Raw genomic sequence first — 15,006 nt, forward strand, 5'->3', positions numbered from 1 at the left:
CGCATGTGTTATGTCAGTGCGAGGCTCTTGCAAGCACTAGACATCGATACCTTGGCTCACATTTCGTGAGCCTGGAAGACATCAGGAATGCCAACATCCGGACACTGGTATCCTTTATAGGAGCACTAAGGCTGGACTAGGCAACCCATTTAAGGGACACAAAGGGTCTTCACAGACCTACGTGTGGAGCCCTGCGAAGGCAGGGTTCACCCATTCTTTATCTATCTATCTATCTACTCCTCTCTGTACCACTCCAGTGCTTATGTTCCACCCATTAGAAATATTCCATGCTCTTCAACCGAGTATCAGCGGCTAAAGACATTTTCCTGGTACAGTATACATTATACTTTGTTACTTTACCTGTAAATAGTGTAGAGGACTGTTTTAGTTTAGGATTTAGGTAATTATTTCAAAAGATCAGGGGGCACTACATGTAGGGGGCTTGTCCTTTTATCCTGGCCTTCCATAAATACTGTAAAGGTTTATGGTAAATAAATAAGAAATGAATGAACGATGGGTTTTGTCAGTAGTCACAGCACCACACCAATGGTCAGAGAAATAACAATATATAACTGAGAAGCAGGGAGAATTTCACACAACTTTGGACCAGGATCTGTATTGTACAATAAATTCTGTATGATAAAGATGTTGACTCCCATCTTTATCATCTGATGGCCAGGCAGGCATCAAATTTTGAAGATGAGACTGCTGGTGGCTCCAAGTAGCCTACGCAGTGGCCTCCATGGTATGCACTAGCCATGCCTCTTGGTGGGTGTGCTATTTGCCAACTGATGAGCCCAACTTAGCACACTGGGGTGAAATACTGGCAACCAGGAATGAGTTAGCTGAAAAATTTATAATGTCCAATAACGGACCATTTATATTGGTATAAATTCTGTAATTGTTTATTGTACTTCACGTTACTCCACGTGCTTTTGTAGAAAAAATATGTTTAACATGCCTTATTAAATGTTTAAATAAAGGCATGTAAGTTTGCATAAATTCATGAAGGAAACATGTAATTCATTGCAAATTCCTGTGCAAAGAATGGGTACAAATGCTAGTTTATATTTTTTCACTACTTGCACCCAATCAACACCCAACTCTCATAAAATAAAAAGAGGTTTCAGTTGCCTCCCAAGAGGAGCAAGCTGACTGTGATAGTGGACAAATGTACATGCCTTTGCTTAGTCCCTTTCCTTGCCAGAGCTTGTACTTTTCAGCAGTACCAGGGCTGTACTTCTAAGTACAAATAAGAGAGCATTGTCTGCGCTGTATACTTGTCAGTATGCACATAGAGAATTGTCTAAGCACTTTTTAGTGCTAATTCTCTTACAGGAGCAAGTATGGACATGGAATGCTACCACTGTGGAGCCCTCCAGGACTTCATCAAGTCCGAGTATGTGAACTGGGTCTTACCGGCCTGGATAGTGTACTACCCAGAGAATGACACAGATAGCCACCAGAATGGGTACACTATGATCGTATACCTGGACGACCTGTGTAATCTGGATGGCAGTGACCCATCAAAAATTGAGACTGTCCTACCCATGGCAATCATCACTTGCCCTGAGGGCCCTGAGAAGCTCAAGTTCTACAAGAAGCTCTTTCCTGTTATTTGCTGGTGATACAGCTACCCAGCAAAGGAGCCAGGCCAGAAAACAACAGCAGATAGGAGACAGCCACCCAGACTGCCGTGAGTCAGGTGAGCATGGACTCATGCCTTTTGGCAGTTGTGGAATCCACTGACGCGTGGTCCAGATGGGACAATGACGCGCTCGAGCACCGCGAAGGCTAGGCTTAGATCGCCCTGCCCCGCTTTTGAAGTGGACACCTGTGCCTTAAGCTGCAGCCAGGAATATCACCCACTCATGCGAGCCATGCAGGATACGTCCATCACCTGGACGCAAACCAGGACAGTGCAACGGACAGCGGATGGCAGCACAGAGGTGGATACGGATGCCCCCTGGGATTCTGAGACTGCTAGCCAGGCCTGCCGGGCTAAGAGCACTACCTTTACAATGTGCCCTACAGGACAGGCAAAACACTAAGGGGCCAGCAGCTACCAATGCCACCGCCAGCCAGGAAGAAGTAGCCAGCACTGCAGTGGGGCTGCCCATGCCTTTACAATCCCCAGGTCAGGAGGAAAGACACTACTTGGAGGAAGCCTCTTCCCCTGCCAAGAAGAGACTGCTGCCAGGAGGAATAAGACACCTCCCGTGCATCAGGAAGAAGAAGAAGACAACTCCAGCCCACCAGCTCTCTATGACATGATACCTGCTCCTAAATGACAATATTACTTGGACTTTTCCAGCCTACAACCTTGCATGTGCTTTATAATTTGTCAGGTTTTACACGTAGGCCTACTTTCTGCCTATGTGGTTTCTTACTGACTCCTACTACCCGATTACACCGCTATGATAACTCATTACCTCATCTGTCCGGGTAGCATGCAAAGCATGGGAACAGGCAGATAGTATCACTTCTTTCCAATTTTTCCTGCTGTGTCTTTCTCTTCTTAGAAATAACAGCATGTTGGAGGTGATGTAGCTTGTGTGGAAGGACATCTGTGAAGTTGTAGGGAGTCATCTAACTGGATATTAACTATCTACTCTGATACGTAATCGACAACAGTTCATATTATACCAAACTGAATTGTGCCACACATAACAAATTTTTCTTCTTCAGCCAAATATTATGTCAGATAAATGTCAAGAATATGTCATGAATTACCACAACTATTTTAACATTATCAATATTTCATAATAGCTTATTCCTTGTGCATAACAATTGATTAAATAGTTGTACTTGTTTTTATAAATCTGTAATCATGTCTTTTAGCTGTTTTTTAAGTTGTTACATTACAGGCCTTCTTAACATACAATTGAATTATATGGACATTTCTCAAGACTTAAAATGGACATTGGAACCCATGGTTTACCCATGTTTATACAAACGTGATCTGGTAATCGATTACCAGTTCACGTTTGTATAAACATTTTAGCCCTAATATGAATAATTTTGTAAATTATTGTTATAATTTTACTAGAGATGTAAATTTGAATGTATTTCTAATGTCTTTGTTTTCTTTTCTTGGCTGATGATGACATACAATTTTTGTTGAAACCGGTCTCATATGACTAAATAAATGAAATGTGAAGATTTAACAGACTTGTAAAATCTATCACATAATTATCTTCAGTATTGAATAGGTGGACCTTATAATTCCCTTGTTTATTTGTAAATCTCGATTTAATACGGAACCAATAATGAAGTTTTTGACTTTAAATAACCCATGGTTTATGCTTAATATCTTCATATATAAACTAAATCAATGTATAATCTCTGCAAGATTATTATAGTTTAAATGTATGTGAACCACTTATCATATTGTAGCTGTTTTTACCTTTACTCATATTTGAATGTTTTCACTATTGTCTATTTCACTTTTGTAAATGTCTGAGGATGACTCTTGTAGTAGGGCAAAACTAATACCTGACAATGATTATTAAAATATAAGATCTGTTAATTTGATATTGAACTTGTACTGAATAGGTGGACCCTACCTTAACTTTGCTTGAAATTAGAAATGCTGGCCAATGAACGAAAAGCAGGACATGTTCGACAAAATCCGGACGGTTGGTAACGCTACTCTGTTATACTGTAGTGTGTCTTTACCATTCCTTATGATCTTAAAGTAACATACTGTACCAGTTTTCACACTCCTCAACATATCATTCAAGCACATTCCATAGGCTGTTTACATTTTTATTTACTACTAGCAAGATACCCGTGCTTCGCTACGGTATTATATAAAATTTATATTTCAATGCTTATTGTTTTATATATAATCCGCCGAAATTCGCGATCTGTCTCTTTTCCTGAGAGAATCCGCCAATATTCGCGATCTGACTCGTTTTCTAATAAATTACGGCGAGTTTCCTCTCATTTTTCAATCTTTCTTTCCAGCAATCGATTTCGTACTTCCCGGGCTGGGTCCAAGTATTCCACCCGGTCACTTGGGTCCCTAAATCTTTGCCATTTTTTCCTATAAGCATTTTTAATATGGAACAAATCCTTCAGGAGATCAGGCGTCGTGTCATCTTGGGTGGCTTGGCGGTACTGAACCCGCGACCGGACTGCATTCTTAGTCATTACCCGTCCAGGACCCGATTCCAGCGCGGTCCGCACATTTGACGACGGTCCAGAACATGATTATTATTATTATTATTATTATTATTATTATTATTATTATTATTATCATTATTATACGTAGATGTTCTGGACCCAACATCAAGATGCAAGACCGCTACTTGGCGGTAAATTACATCTGCTGCCATTGTCATTGTTGAGAATGTGACCAGTACCATTGTCGTGCACGGGCAAGTGTGGGGGATTTCTGGCCATACGAATGACATACTTCCGTGCATTATTGACCTTATTATAGAGGTGAAAAATTGGACGGTCAATCTCATTCCTATCGTTTATTTCAAATATGTTTAAATGTTTATTTATATGCCAGGAGAATCTACTGTAATCTAAGAACGTTCTCCGAAGGAAAAGATTGCTCTTGAAAACGAACCCAGGAAATATTAAAAATGATCGGTTTATGATCACAATAAGTACATCGAAAATCCTATTTCCAGTCATTCGACAGGGTCAGGAATGGAATGAATAAAGCCCCCATCTAGCGGCGACAATGGGAATTGTGCCGGCAGGCGAAACCTGTCGCACTCCTCTGGGGCAATGATTAATGGATGACAAATGAAATGAAATGAAATTATATTGGACAGCGTTGCTGGAACGAATGATGACAGGGAAAACCGGAGTAACAGGAGAAAAACCTGTCCCATGGAGAGACCGGGATTTGAACCACGGAACCCAGCTGTGAGAGGCCGGCGCGCTGTCGCCTGAGCAACGGAGGCCCCTTATAAATACATTATGAGCAGAAAAATCAATTGGTCTCAACTCCTTTTACACCCCACCGCCGTTAAGTTTATTTACCCCGCCCAAAAAAAAACTAAAGAAGGCGTGTTTCTATATGTTTAAAGGAGATTCCAAACGCCATTATTTACGTCTATTACCTTCAGTTTTAAGATGAAAATAATTCTTTTTTTATTATTCCACATTCACACCCCTCCCCCCCCCCCTCAAGTGAATTTTCCGGCAAAAAAATCTTCTTTCTTTAATAGTAAAGGATCTTCTAAATACCAATTATCACGACTGTAACTTCTTCATTTTTGATTTATGTGTCCTCATGAAAGGAATTCAAATCCTTTTCACTCCCCCCCCCCAAGATGATCCCCCTCCAAACGGGCCTTTCTTGGTTTTTAAAGGAGATCTAATTACCAATTTTCACGTCTGTAGGGCCTAACAACTTTAGTTTTTATTAGATGTAAGTATTCTCATACAATTAGGTCAATTAATTTTTCAATTCTTTCATCTCCCCCCCCCCCTCCAATTCATTGGATTTTGCAATAATTCGTGCTTCTTTACTTTTGAAGCAGATTCCAAATATCAAATTTCACGTCCGCAACATCTTCATTTTTGAGATAACAGTAGTCTAATTAAAAGAATTCAACACAATTTTCAGTCACTTTTACCCGCCCCGCTCCACCCAAGTGTTATTTCCGAAAACTAAAAATACACGTTTCCTTATTTTCATAGAGATAAAAATACCATTTTTCACTTCCGTAACATGTTAAGTTTCTTCAGATATACTGTATAAATTCTCATTTTAAAATTTCATCCCCCTTAAGAGGAGTTACCAAAAACAAATCGCCTATGTTTCTATACGTTTACAGGAGATTCCAAATATCACTTTTTACGTCTGTAACATTCTACGTTTCTCAATTTTTCTGTAGATATTGTCTTTCAAAAAATTCACCCAAATATGTCACTCCTGTTTAACCGCTATTAATTGGATTTTCCAAAAACAAAAAAAATTCGCGTTTCTTTATTTTCAAAGGAGATCCCATATACAAAACTTCAGTTCTGTAATATCTTCAGTTTCTGAGATATATGTATCCTCATTAAAGACATTCAACCCATTATTCACCCTTTTACACCCCTCCTATTGGGATTTTCCGAAAACAAACAATACATGTTTCTTTATTTTTAAGGGAGATTCAAAATACCAATTTTCACATCTGTAAACTTTTAGAATTTTAAGATGTAGATACAGTCATTTTAAAAATTCACCCCCCTTTTCACCCCCCTCATTATTTGGATTTTCCAGAAACGAAAAGTACCTGTTTCTTTATTATTTTAAAGTAGATCCCAAATACCAATTTTCAGGTGTGTAATATCTTCAGGTTCTGAAATACAGTTAGCCTCGTTAAAGGCATTCAACTCATTTTCACCCTTTTCTACCCTTCCTAATGGGATTTTCCGAAAACAAAAATATACGTGTTTCTTTATTTTTAAAGGTGATTCTAAATACTAATTTTTACATCTATAAACTTTAAAAGTTTTGAGGTATAGATACACTGATTTTAAAAATTCACCCCCCTTTTCACCCTCCCATTAATTGGATTTCCCAAAAACAAAAAAATACGTGTTTCTTTATTTTTAAAAGAGATCAAAAGTACCAATTTTCAGGTCTGTAATACCTTCAGTTTCTGAGATATAAGTACCGGTATCCTGATTAAAGGCATTCAACCCCTTTTTCACCCTTTTTCACCCGTCCTATTGGGATTTTCTGAAAACAAAAAATACGTTTTTCGTTATTTTTAAAGAAGATTCTAAATACCAAATTTTACATTAGTAAACTTTTAAAGTTTTGAGATATAGATACACTCATTTTAAAAATTCACCCCCCTTTTCACCCTCCCATTAATTGGATTTCCCAAAAACAAAAAAATACGTGTTTCTTTATTTTTAAAAGAGATCAAAAGTACCAATTCTCAGGTCTTTAATACCTTCAGTTTCTGAGATATAAGTACCGGTATCCTGATTACAGGCATTCAACCCCCTTTTCACCCTTTTTCACCCGTCCTATTGGGATTTTTGAAAACAAAAAAAAAAACGTGTTTTGTTATTTTTAAAGAAGATTCTAAATACCAAATTTTACATTTGTAAACTTTTAAAGTTTTGAGATATAGATACACTCATTTTAAAATTTCACCCCCCTTTTCACCCCCTTAGCGACGGAATATCCAAAAATCCTCTCTTAGCGAGCACCTACATCTTAATATGAATGTATCGCCAAAATTTCATTTCATTATGTCCAGTAGTTTTGGCTCGGCGATGATGAATCAGTCAGTCAGTCAGTCAGTCAGTCAGGACAAGCTATTTTATATATATAGATTTTATACTCATTATGAGTACTTGCTTCAAACTCCCTCATGGCTATTTTATCAACAATATTGTAGGCCTATAGTTTAATAGTCATTTACAACCTTCCTTTCTACCACATTTATTTTTAACTACCATACAACAAAAACAGCTTTGTGATTACTTATACTATCTATCACTTCAGTTTCTCTAAAGCTCATCTGGTTTTATCAGCACCATGTATAGAATTTTTTTACCCTCTAGCTGGTTCTAGCACTTTCTGATTCGGTTGTCCTTCCTAGATTAACTTACCATTTGTTGGTCATGCTTTCTGTCATTCGCATTACATTCCTAGTTAACATTTGGAAAATTAAAATCACCTGCTACAATAATGTTCGTTTCTGTGTCCTTCCCCACATAACTGAACACCTTACCACTAAATCCACATCAACATTACCTGTTCCAGGTCTGTACATCCCAAGAACATAAAGTTCCCTATTATTGTTAGAGATGAGCCTTTTTTTTTCTTTCATGTTTCTCAGCCTTAACTTTTTCTTAGCTAACAAATTCTTCTTTCACCAGTATGAACATTCACCCTCCTTTTGATTCTATCCTGTCCTCACTCTATGATAAACACTTCAGTTCCAGGAGAAAATTTGTGCATCCATATAACTTCTCAGCCATGACTCAATTCCTATTATAATATTTAGTAAATATATATACAGTATATTAAATGACTTAATTCTATTTCCTTCCTTGCAGTATTTGTACATTTCAACAAGGACTACTTCATGGCATCATTACTTGACTTCCAGCTCCCTGTACTGTCATAAGTGCTATATAGTCCAGCCTGTTTCCCTGAGTATACCTCTCTGTAAACCTTCTAAACAAACCCCCTAACTTATATGTACCCATGTGGTTCAAGCAAGGCCATCTGGGCGCAGACCCCTATCTCCTTCCCACATTGTAGGATCTACAAATATCACTCCTAATTTCCCCACATACCCACTCAGTAGTCCCATTTAACTCTCCGATTACCTTCCATTCAGCATCTCTCCTACACAATATCCCACTGATAACAATCTCTACACTCATAAACTTCTTCTATGCTGCCATAACCAGATCCCACATATCTGCTTCTATGTTGGTATCTTTTCCTGCCTGCCTCACATTATTAATACCTACATGAAGAACTATCACCCTCCCCCTTCCCTTCTACTTTCCTCAACATCTGCATTAACCTAATGGCTGGAGAACACACTACCGTGGTCTCCTTACCCCCACGTATTCCCCACATGCTTAACAGTAGAGTCCCATATGACCAGAGCCTCAACCTCACCTATCTCATTAGACCCCCTCCCCTCCCGGTCTCCCATATGTTCCCTGACAACGCTAACTTTCCTCTATCTTTTCTCTCTCTCATAACCCCATTCCACCTCCCTCTTCCTATCCTCTACTCTATGTTTCCCTTTCCTACCTTTCCATTTCCCCTTCCCCCATCCTCTATAACACTTCCCTGTTGCCCATCTTCCCGCCGCTATTCTACCAGCATTGACACACCAGTTCCTCACCAATATCTCTCTTGAACTCTTCTCCTGACTAGATCCCTTAACATTCAATTTCTTCCCCTTAAAACTTCCGCCCACCTGTCTTTTGTCTACTTACTCTGCCCTATAGTTTGTTTGAGGCAGACCTATCCTCTTTTCTGTTGTCTGTTATATGCCTAATTATTTCCCTCAAACTCTCTGCCTCTTCCCTCATTCCCTCCTACAAATTAAAAATAATCTGTCCTCTGTTTTCCCATTTGATATAAATGTATACACCTGTATTAATGGTATGTTTGTTATACTTACTTGTGTAATCCAGTTACCAGTGTCATTACGCCTACTGCTTATGGATAGTTTAAAATTAACTTCTTCCTGTGGAGAGTTCTTCTTGTCTCTATCACAAATGGGTACTGCTAAACATACTGTTAGCCCAGTGAGGACTAGCAGTATTTTTGTGGAATACTTCAGATCCATAATATAATCTGGAACAAAAGACCAGCTGCTTAAAAGACTACAGTTTCAGCGTGACATTTCAGTAACCACATTGATCATGGGGACAGTATGGATTATTCAGTACTTTTAATTTATTGTTTAAATCCTTTCAGTGAGGTGAAAGAGGTAACTAGAATAAAGGTAAATGATATCAGGTAGTATATTATATGGGATACTAGCAAGATACCCATGCTTCGCTACTGTATTATACTGAACTTTATAATAATTGAATGCTTAATATTTTATATATAATCTGCCAAAAATCGCGATCTGATGGCAAAATTCCTCCCATTTTTCAGTTCTTTCCAGCAATCGATTTCTTACTTCCCGGGCTAGCTCCAGGTATTCCGCCCGGTCAGTTGGGTCCCTAAATCTTTGCCATCTTTTCCTATAAGCATTTTTAATATGGATGAAATCCTTGAGGAGATGCAGCGTGGTGTCATCGTGGGTGCCTTGGCGGTACTGAACCTGCTGCCGGACTGCATTCGTAGTCATTACCTGGCCAGGACCTGTTTCCGGCGCGGTCCGCACATTATTATTATTAGGGTGGGTGATATTAGTTGAATTTAGCTTATTATTATTATTATTATTATTGTTGTTCTGGACCCCGCAGCAAGATGCAAGACCGCTACTTGGCAGTAAATTATATCTGCTGCCATTGTCATTGCTGAAAATGTGACCAGCACCATTGTCACACGTAGGCAAGTGCACAGGATTTCTGGTGATTCGAATGATATATTTCTGTGCATTATTGACCTTATTATAGAAGTGAACAATTGCACGGTCAATATCATTCCTATCATTTATTTCAAATATGTTTAAATTTTTATTTATATGCTAGGAGAATCTACTGTAATCTAACTTTAAGTTCTCCAAAGGAAAATATGGCTCTTGAAAATGAACCCAGGAAAGATTAAAAATGATTGGTTTATGACCAGAATCAAGTACATTATAAACAGTAAAATCAATTGGTCTCAACTCCTTTTTCACCCCACCGTTGTTAAGTTGATTCCCCCCCCTCCCTCAAAAAAAAGAAGGCGTGTTTCTTTATGTTTAAAGGAGATTCCAAATACCAATGTTCACGTCTGTTAGCTTCAGTTTTGAGATATAAGTATCCCCACTTCACTTTCACTTCCTTTCACCCTCCTCACCTAACGTGAATTTTTTGGATAAAATACTTGTTTCTTTATTAGTAAAGAATCTTCTAAATACCAATTATCATGACTATAACAACATCCGCAGTTTTTGAGATATGTGTCCTCATAAAAGGAATTCAACTCCATTTCACCCCCACCCTCCAAGATGATTTTGCCCCAAAAATGTGTTTTCTTTGTTTTTAAAGGAGATCCAAACACCGGTTTTCACGTCTGTAACAACTTTAGTTTTCATTAGATGTAAGTATCCTCATACAATTAATTCAATTAATTTTTTCAATTCTTTCACCCCCACCCTTCATTAGATTTTCCTAAATCAAAAGTATCCTAATAAAAAGAATTCAACCCCATTTTCAGTCATTTTTACCCCCGCCCAAATATTTTTTCCGAAAACAAAATGTACCGGTACATGTTTCTTTATTTTTAATAGAGATAAAAAATACCATTTTTCACTTCTCTAACATGTTAAGTTTTTGAGATATACTGTAGACATGCTCATTTTAAAATTTCACCCCCTTTTTAGTTCCCCTTAAGTGGAGTTTCTGAAAACTAATCAATTATGTTTCTTTACTCTTACAGGAGATTCCAAATACCAAATTTTTACATCTTATTAGATGTAAGTATCCTCATACAATTCAATTAATTTTTCAATTCTTTCATCCCCCCTTCATTGGATTCTCTGAAATCAAGGGAATATGTGTTTCTTTACTTTTAAAGCAGATTCCAAATACCAATTTTCACGTCTGCAACATCATCGTTTTTGAGATGATAGTATCTTCATACAAATAATTCAAATAATTTTTCAATTCTACCCACTCACCCCCTTTTAAGTGGATTTCCGAAAACAACAAAAATACATTTCTTTATTTTTAAAGGAGATTCCAAATACCAGGTCATTTTTACCCCCACCCAAGTGTTTTTTTCCAAAAACAAAAAAATACATGTTTCTTTATTTAAATAGAGATTTAAAAAAACCATTTTTCACTTCTGCAACATGTTAAGTTTTTGGGATATACTGTAGACATGCTCATTTTAAAATTTCACCCCCTTTTTAGTTCCTCTTAAGTGGAGTTTCCAAAAACAAATCACCTATGTTTCTTTACTTTTACAGGAGATTCCAAATACCAATTTTTACGTCTGTAACATTTTACGTTTCTGAGATATACTGTAGATATAAACTTTCAAAAAAATTCTCCCCATTTGTCACTCCTGTTTAACCCCCATTAATTGGATTTTCTGAAAACAAAAAAGAATATGTGTTTCTTTATTTTTAAAGGAGATTCCAAATACCAATTTTCAAGTCTGTAATATCTTCAGTTTCTGAGATATAATTATCCTCATTAAAGGCATTCAACCCCTTTTTCACCCTTTTTCAATCCTCCTAGTGGGATTTTCCAAAATCAAAAAAAATATGTGTTTTTTTATTTTTAAAGGAGATTCTAAATACCAATTTTTACATCTGTAAACCTTTAAAGTTTTGAGATATAGATACACTCATTTTAAAAATTCACCCCCATGTTCACCCCCTTAGCAACGGAATATCTAAGAATCCTCCCTTAGCGAGCACCTACATTGTAATATAAATGTGTCCTCAAAATTTCATTTCGTTATGTCCAGTAGTTTTGGCTCGGCGATGATGAATCAGTCAGTCACGACATGTTCTTTTATATATTTAGATGAGGGAAACAACCATACTGACTAATATTGATGAAATATCTGTAGGGAAAGGTAGTCCATTTAGTCCATGTACCCTTCACAGGATGTGGTGGCATGTCATATGTGGTTGCAGAATTTTCACCAAGCTCTTGCGCTAGATGCATCGCTTGATGTAGAGACCTCCAAACCAACTCCTTCATCTGGTCAATCCACCTTGCTGGAGCTCTTCCTTGGGTCCTTTATCCTTGCATTTTGCCCTCTACTATCAGCTTTTCTATAGATCGAGTCCTCAAAGTATCTCAAATAGGCCTGGCTAATCTCTTCATGAGCCTGTCCTTGATCTTGAGCTCTTCTAGGACAGAAACTTTCATCTGGTGCTCAGTCCAGGATACTTTTAGAACTCGGCAGTATCAACATTTCTATAACTTCAATCTTTCTACTGGCAGCTTTACTAATTGTCCAGGTTTCAGCTGCAAATGTGACAATGGAGAAAACCAGAACATTTACCAGCCTGAGTTTGGTGTTGTTAGTGATAGCTCTGTCTTTCCGGATCTTCTTCATCTTCACTTCACATTGTGTGCCATTGCAAGGTGTCTGCTGTTCTCATGCAAGCAGCCCCCATTGCTCATTATCAGGGCACCAAGATAAACGAACCTGCTCACCACCTCAAAGCCTCCTATTTTTCTTAGGTGAGGCAAGTTGTTGTTTGCCCAGTCCATGACCATGACATTTGTCTTGCCAATGTTGATCACCATTCACTGGCTCTTGTGAGCCAGTGGTGCTCGATGCTACGATGAGGGTATCGTCTTCATATCTCAAGTTGTTGATCATCTTTCCTCCTACTCAATTTTTTTTTTTTGCTGTACGTCGCACCGACACGGATAGGTCTTATAGCGACGATGGGACAGGGAAGGGCTAGGAGTGGGAGGGAAGCGGTCGTGGCCTTAATTAAGGTACAGCCCCAGCATTTGCCTGGTGTGAAAATGGGAAACCACAGAAAACCATCTTCAGGGCTGCCGACAGTGGGGTTCGAACCTACTATCTCCCCCTGCTCAAATGCCTCCATCCCAATCTTCCAGTACTTTCCTCATAATGTGTTCTGAGTAGATGTTATACAGTAGAGCAGAGGTGACAGGATGCATGTTTATGATGCCAGCCTCAGTCTTGAATCATCCCGCAGTATATCCCAGAGTGCATCCCATATCACCTTGTCAAAAGCTTTCTTAAAGTCAGTGAAACACAGAAACATCAGGATGTTGAATTCCCTGGCTTTTTTGATGATTTTATGTATATTCAAGATCTGTCCTCTTGTATTCTTCCCTGGGACAAAACCTTGCTGTTCGTCTCTGATCTGTGGTAGCAGGAAATTATTGAGCCACTCACTGATGATGTGGAGGAGGACCTTGCTGGCATGCGGTATCAAGGCCACATTGTAGTAGTTGCTGCAATCCGTGGGTGCTCCCTTCTTGTAGATGGGGATGAAGATCGACTGGCACCACTCGTCTGGCCACTTTCCTGCCTCCCAGACTTTCCTGCACAGGTCCAACAGCATGTCTACTCCAGCTTCTCCCATTGCTTTGAGGTTTTCTGTCATGATAGCATCAACTTCAAGCAATTTGTTCTGACGAAGATGTCTTATTGCATTTTCCACCTCTGGACTCGTGATTTCTGGCTCTCTCTCTTCCACTGGGGTATTTTGGTTTCTTGTGGCTCATGCTGTATCATCCTTATAAAGTTTCTTGAAGTAACACCTCCACACGTCGGCCATGTTTTCGGGATCTGTTTTCTTCTTCCCATTTACATCAAAACTGATTTGGGTTGTTGCCTTGAGCTCTCTGGACAGCTCCCTGAATTCATGTTGATCAGCATGATGTTCCAATTCTTGACAGATGTTTCTGAGGTGGATATTCTTGTCTCTCTCGGACCCTGCCTTAATTATTCTGTTCAGCTCCCTCAACCTAGCTTCATTGTCTTCATGGGCTTCCCATTCAGACCTGAGCATTCTTTCTTCAACCAGAGTCAGTGTATCATTCATCATCTTGGCGACTGGAATCGGTTTACATTTCTTGGCCGCCACTTCAATCCATATTTTGCCTGATTCCATGACTCGTTGGTGTCTTCACTCACGTGAGGTATTGTCACACTTTGGAGATGTAGTTGAATCTCTTCTGGGTTTGAGACACAGATCCTTTCTGCTCGCTTTGTCCTCTTGGTGGTGTGAAGATTAAGCGCACAGGTAGTGATGAGAAGTTTGTGGTCTGAGCCACAGTCTGCTCCTGGTTTGACCTTGATGTTCATGACAAATGTTCTCCACCTCTTTACACCAGCATCAAGTTGATCTGGTTCTTATGCTTTTTGTTGGGACTAGTCCAAATCGATAGTTGGTGTGGGTGATGATGGAACAGCATGTTTGTAATCACCTGGCTATGGTCCATGACAAACTGGAGTAGGTTATCTCCTCTTTCATTTCTCTCACCAATCCCAAATTGACTTACATCTCAAAGATGAGGGTCATACTTGGTGCAGCCTATTTTTGCATCTAAGACCTCAAGGATGTGGACAGGGTCCTTCATCAGAATTTTCTCAGACTCCTCTCCAATCCTGCCATACCCCTGTTCTACCTCATCATCTGACACATGCGAAGTACCGAAGTAGACATTATAGATCTGCAACACATGAAAGATTTCCGGTTTGGCTTCCTCTATAATAATATAAGAGAATTTATTGGACTCCAACCTATTCAATACATTACAGGATGTTAACATTTTTAGTTAAACATCGTTAAAATGGAAAAATGTTAAAAATGTTAACATCCTGTAATGTATTGAATAGGTTGGAGTCCAGTAAATTCTCTTATATTATTATTGAGATTCTTTCAATAT

At 38.7% G+C, this 15,006-nt stretch overlaps 1 protein-coding gene across 1 annotated transcript in view; it reads right to left on the bottom strand.

The window, feature by feature from the left end:
* The window catches only part of LOC136858541 (hemolymph lipopolysaccharide-binding protein), an 83,081-nt gene that overhangs the window by 50,000 nt on the left and 18,075 nt on the right, over window positions 1-15,006 (bottom strand). The window contains exon 2 of the mRNA XM_068225600.1: window positions 9,129-9,304. Coding sequence (XP_068081701.1) covers window positions 9,129-9,296 — 168 coding nt within the window. The 5' untranslated portion in view covers window positions 9,297-9,304. The remainder of the gene's footprint in view (window positions 1-9,128; window positions 9,305-15,006) is intronic.

The sequence above is a fragment of the Anabrus simplex genome, chromosome 1 (genome assembly GCF_040414725.1).
Source record: "Anabrus simplex isolate iqAnaSimp1 chromosome 1, ASM4041472v1, whole genome shotgun sequence".
Taxonomy (NCBI): domain Eukaryota; kingdom Metazoa; phylum Arthropoda; class Insecta; order Orthoptera; family Tettigoniidae; genus Anabrus; species Anabrus simplex.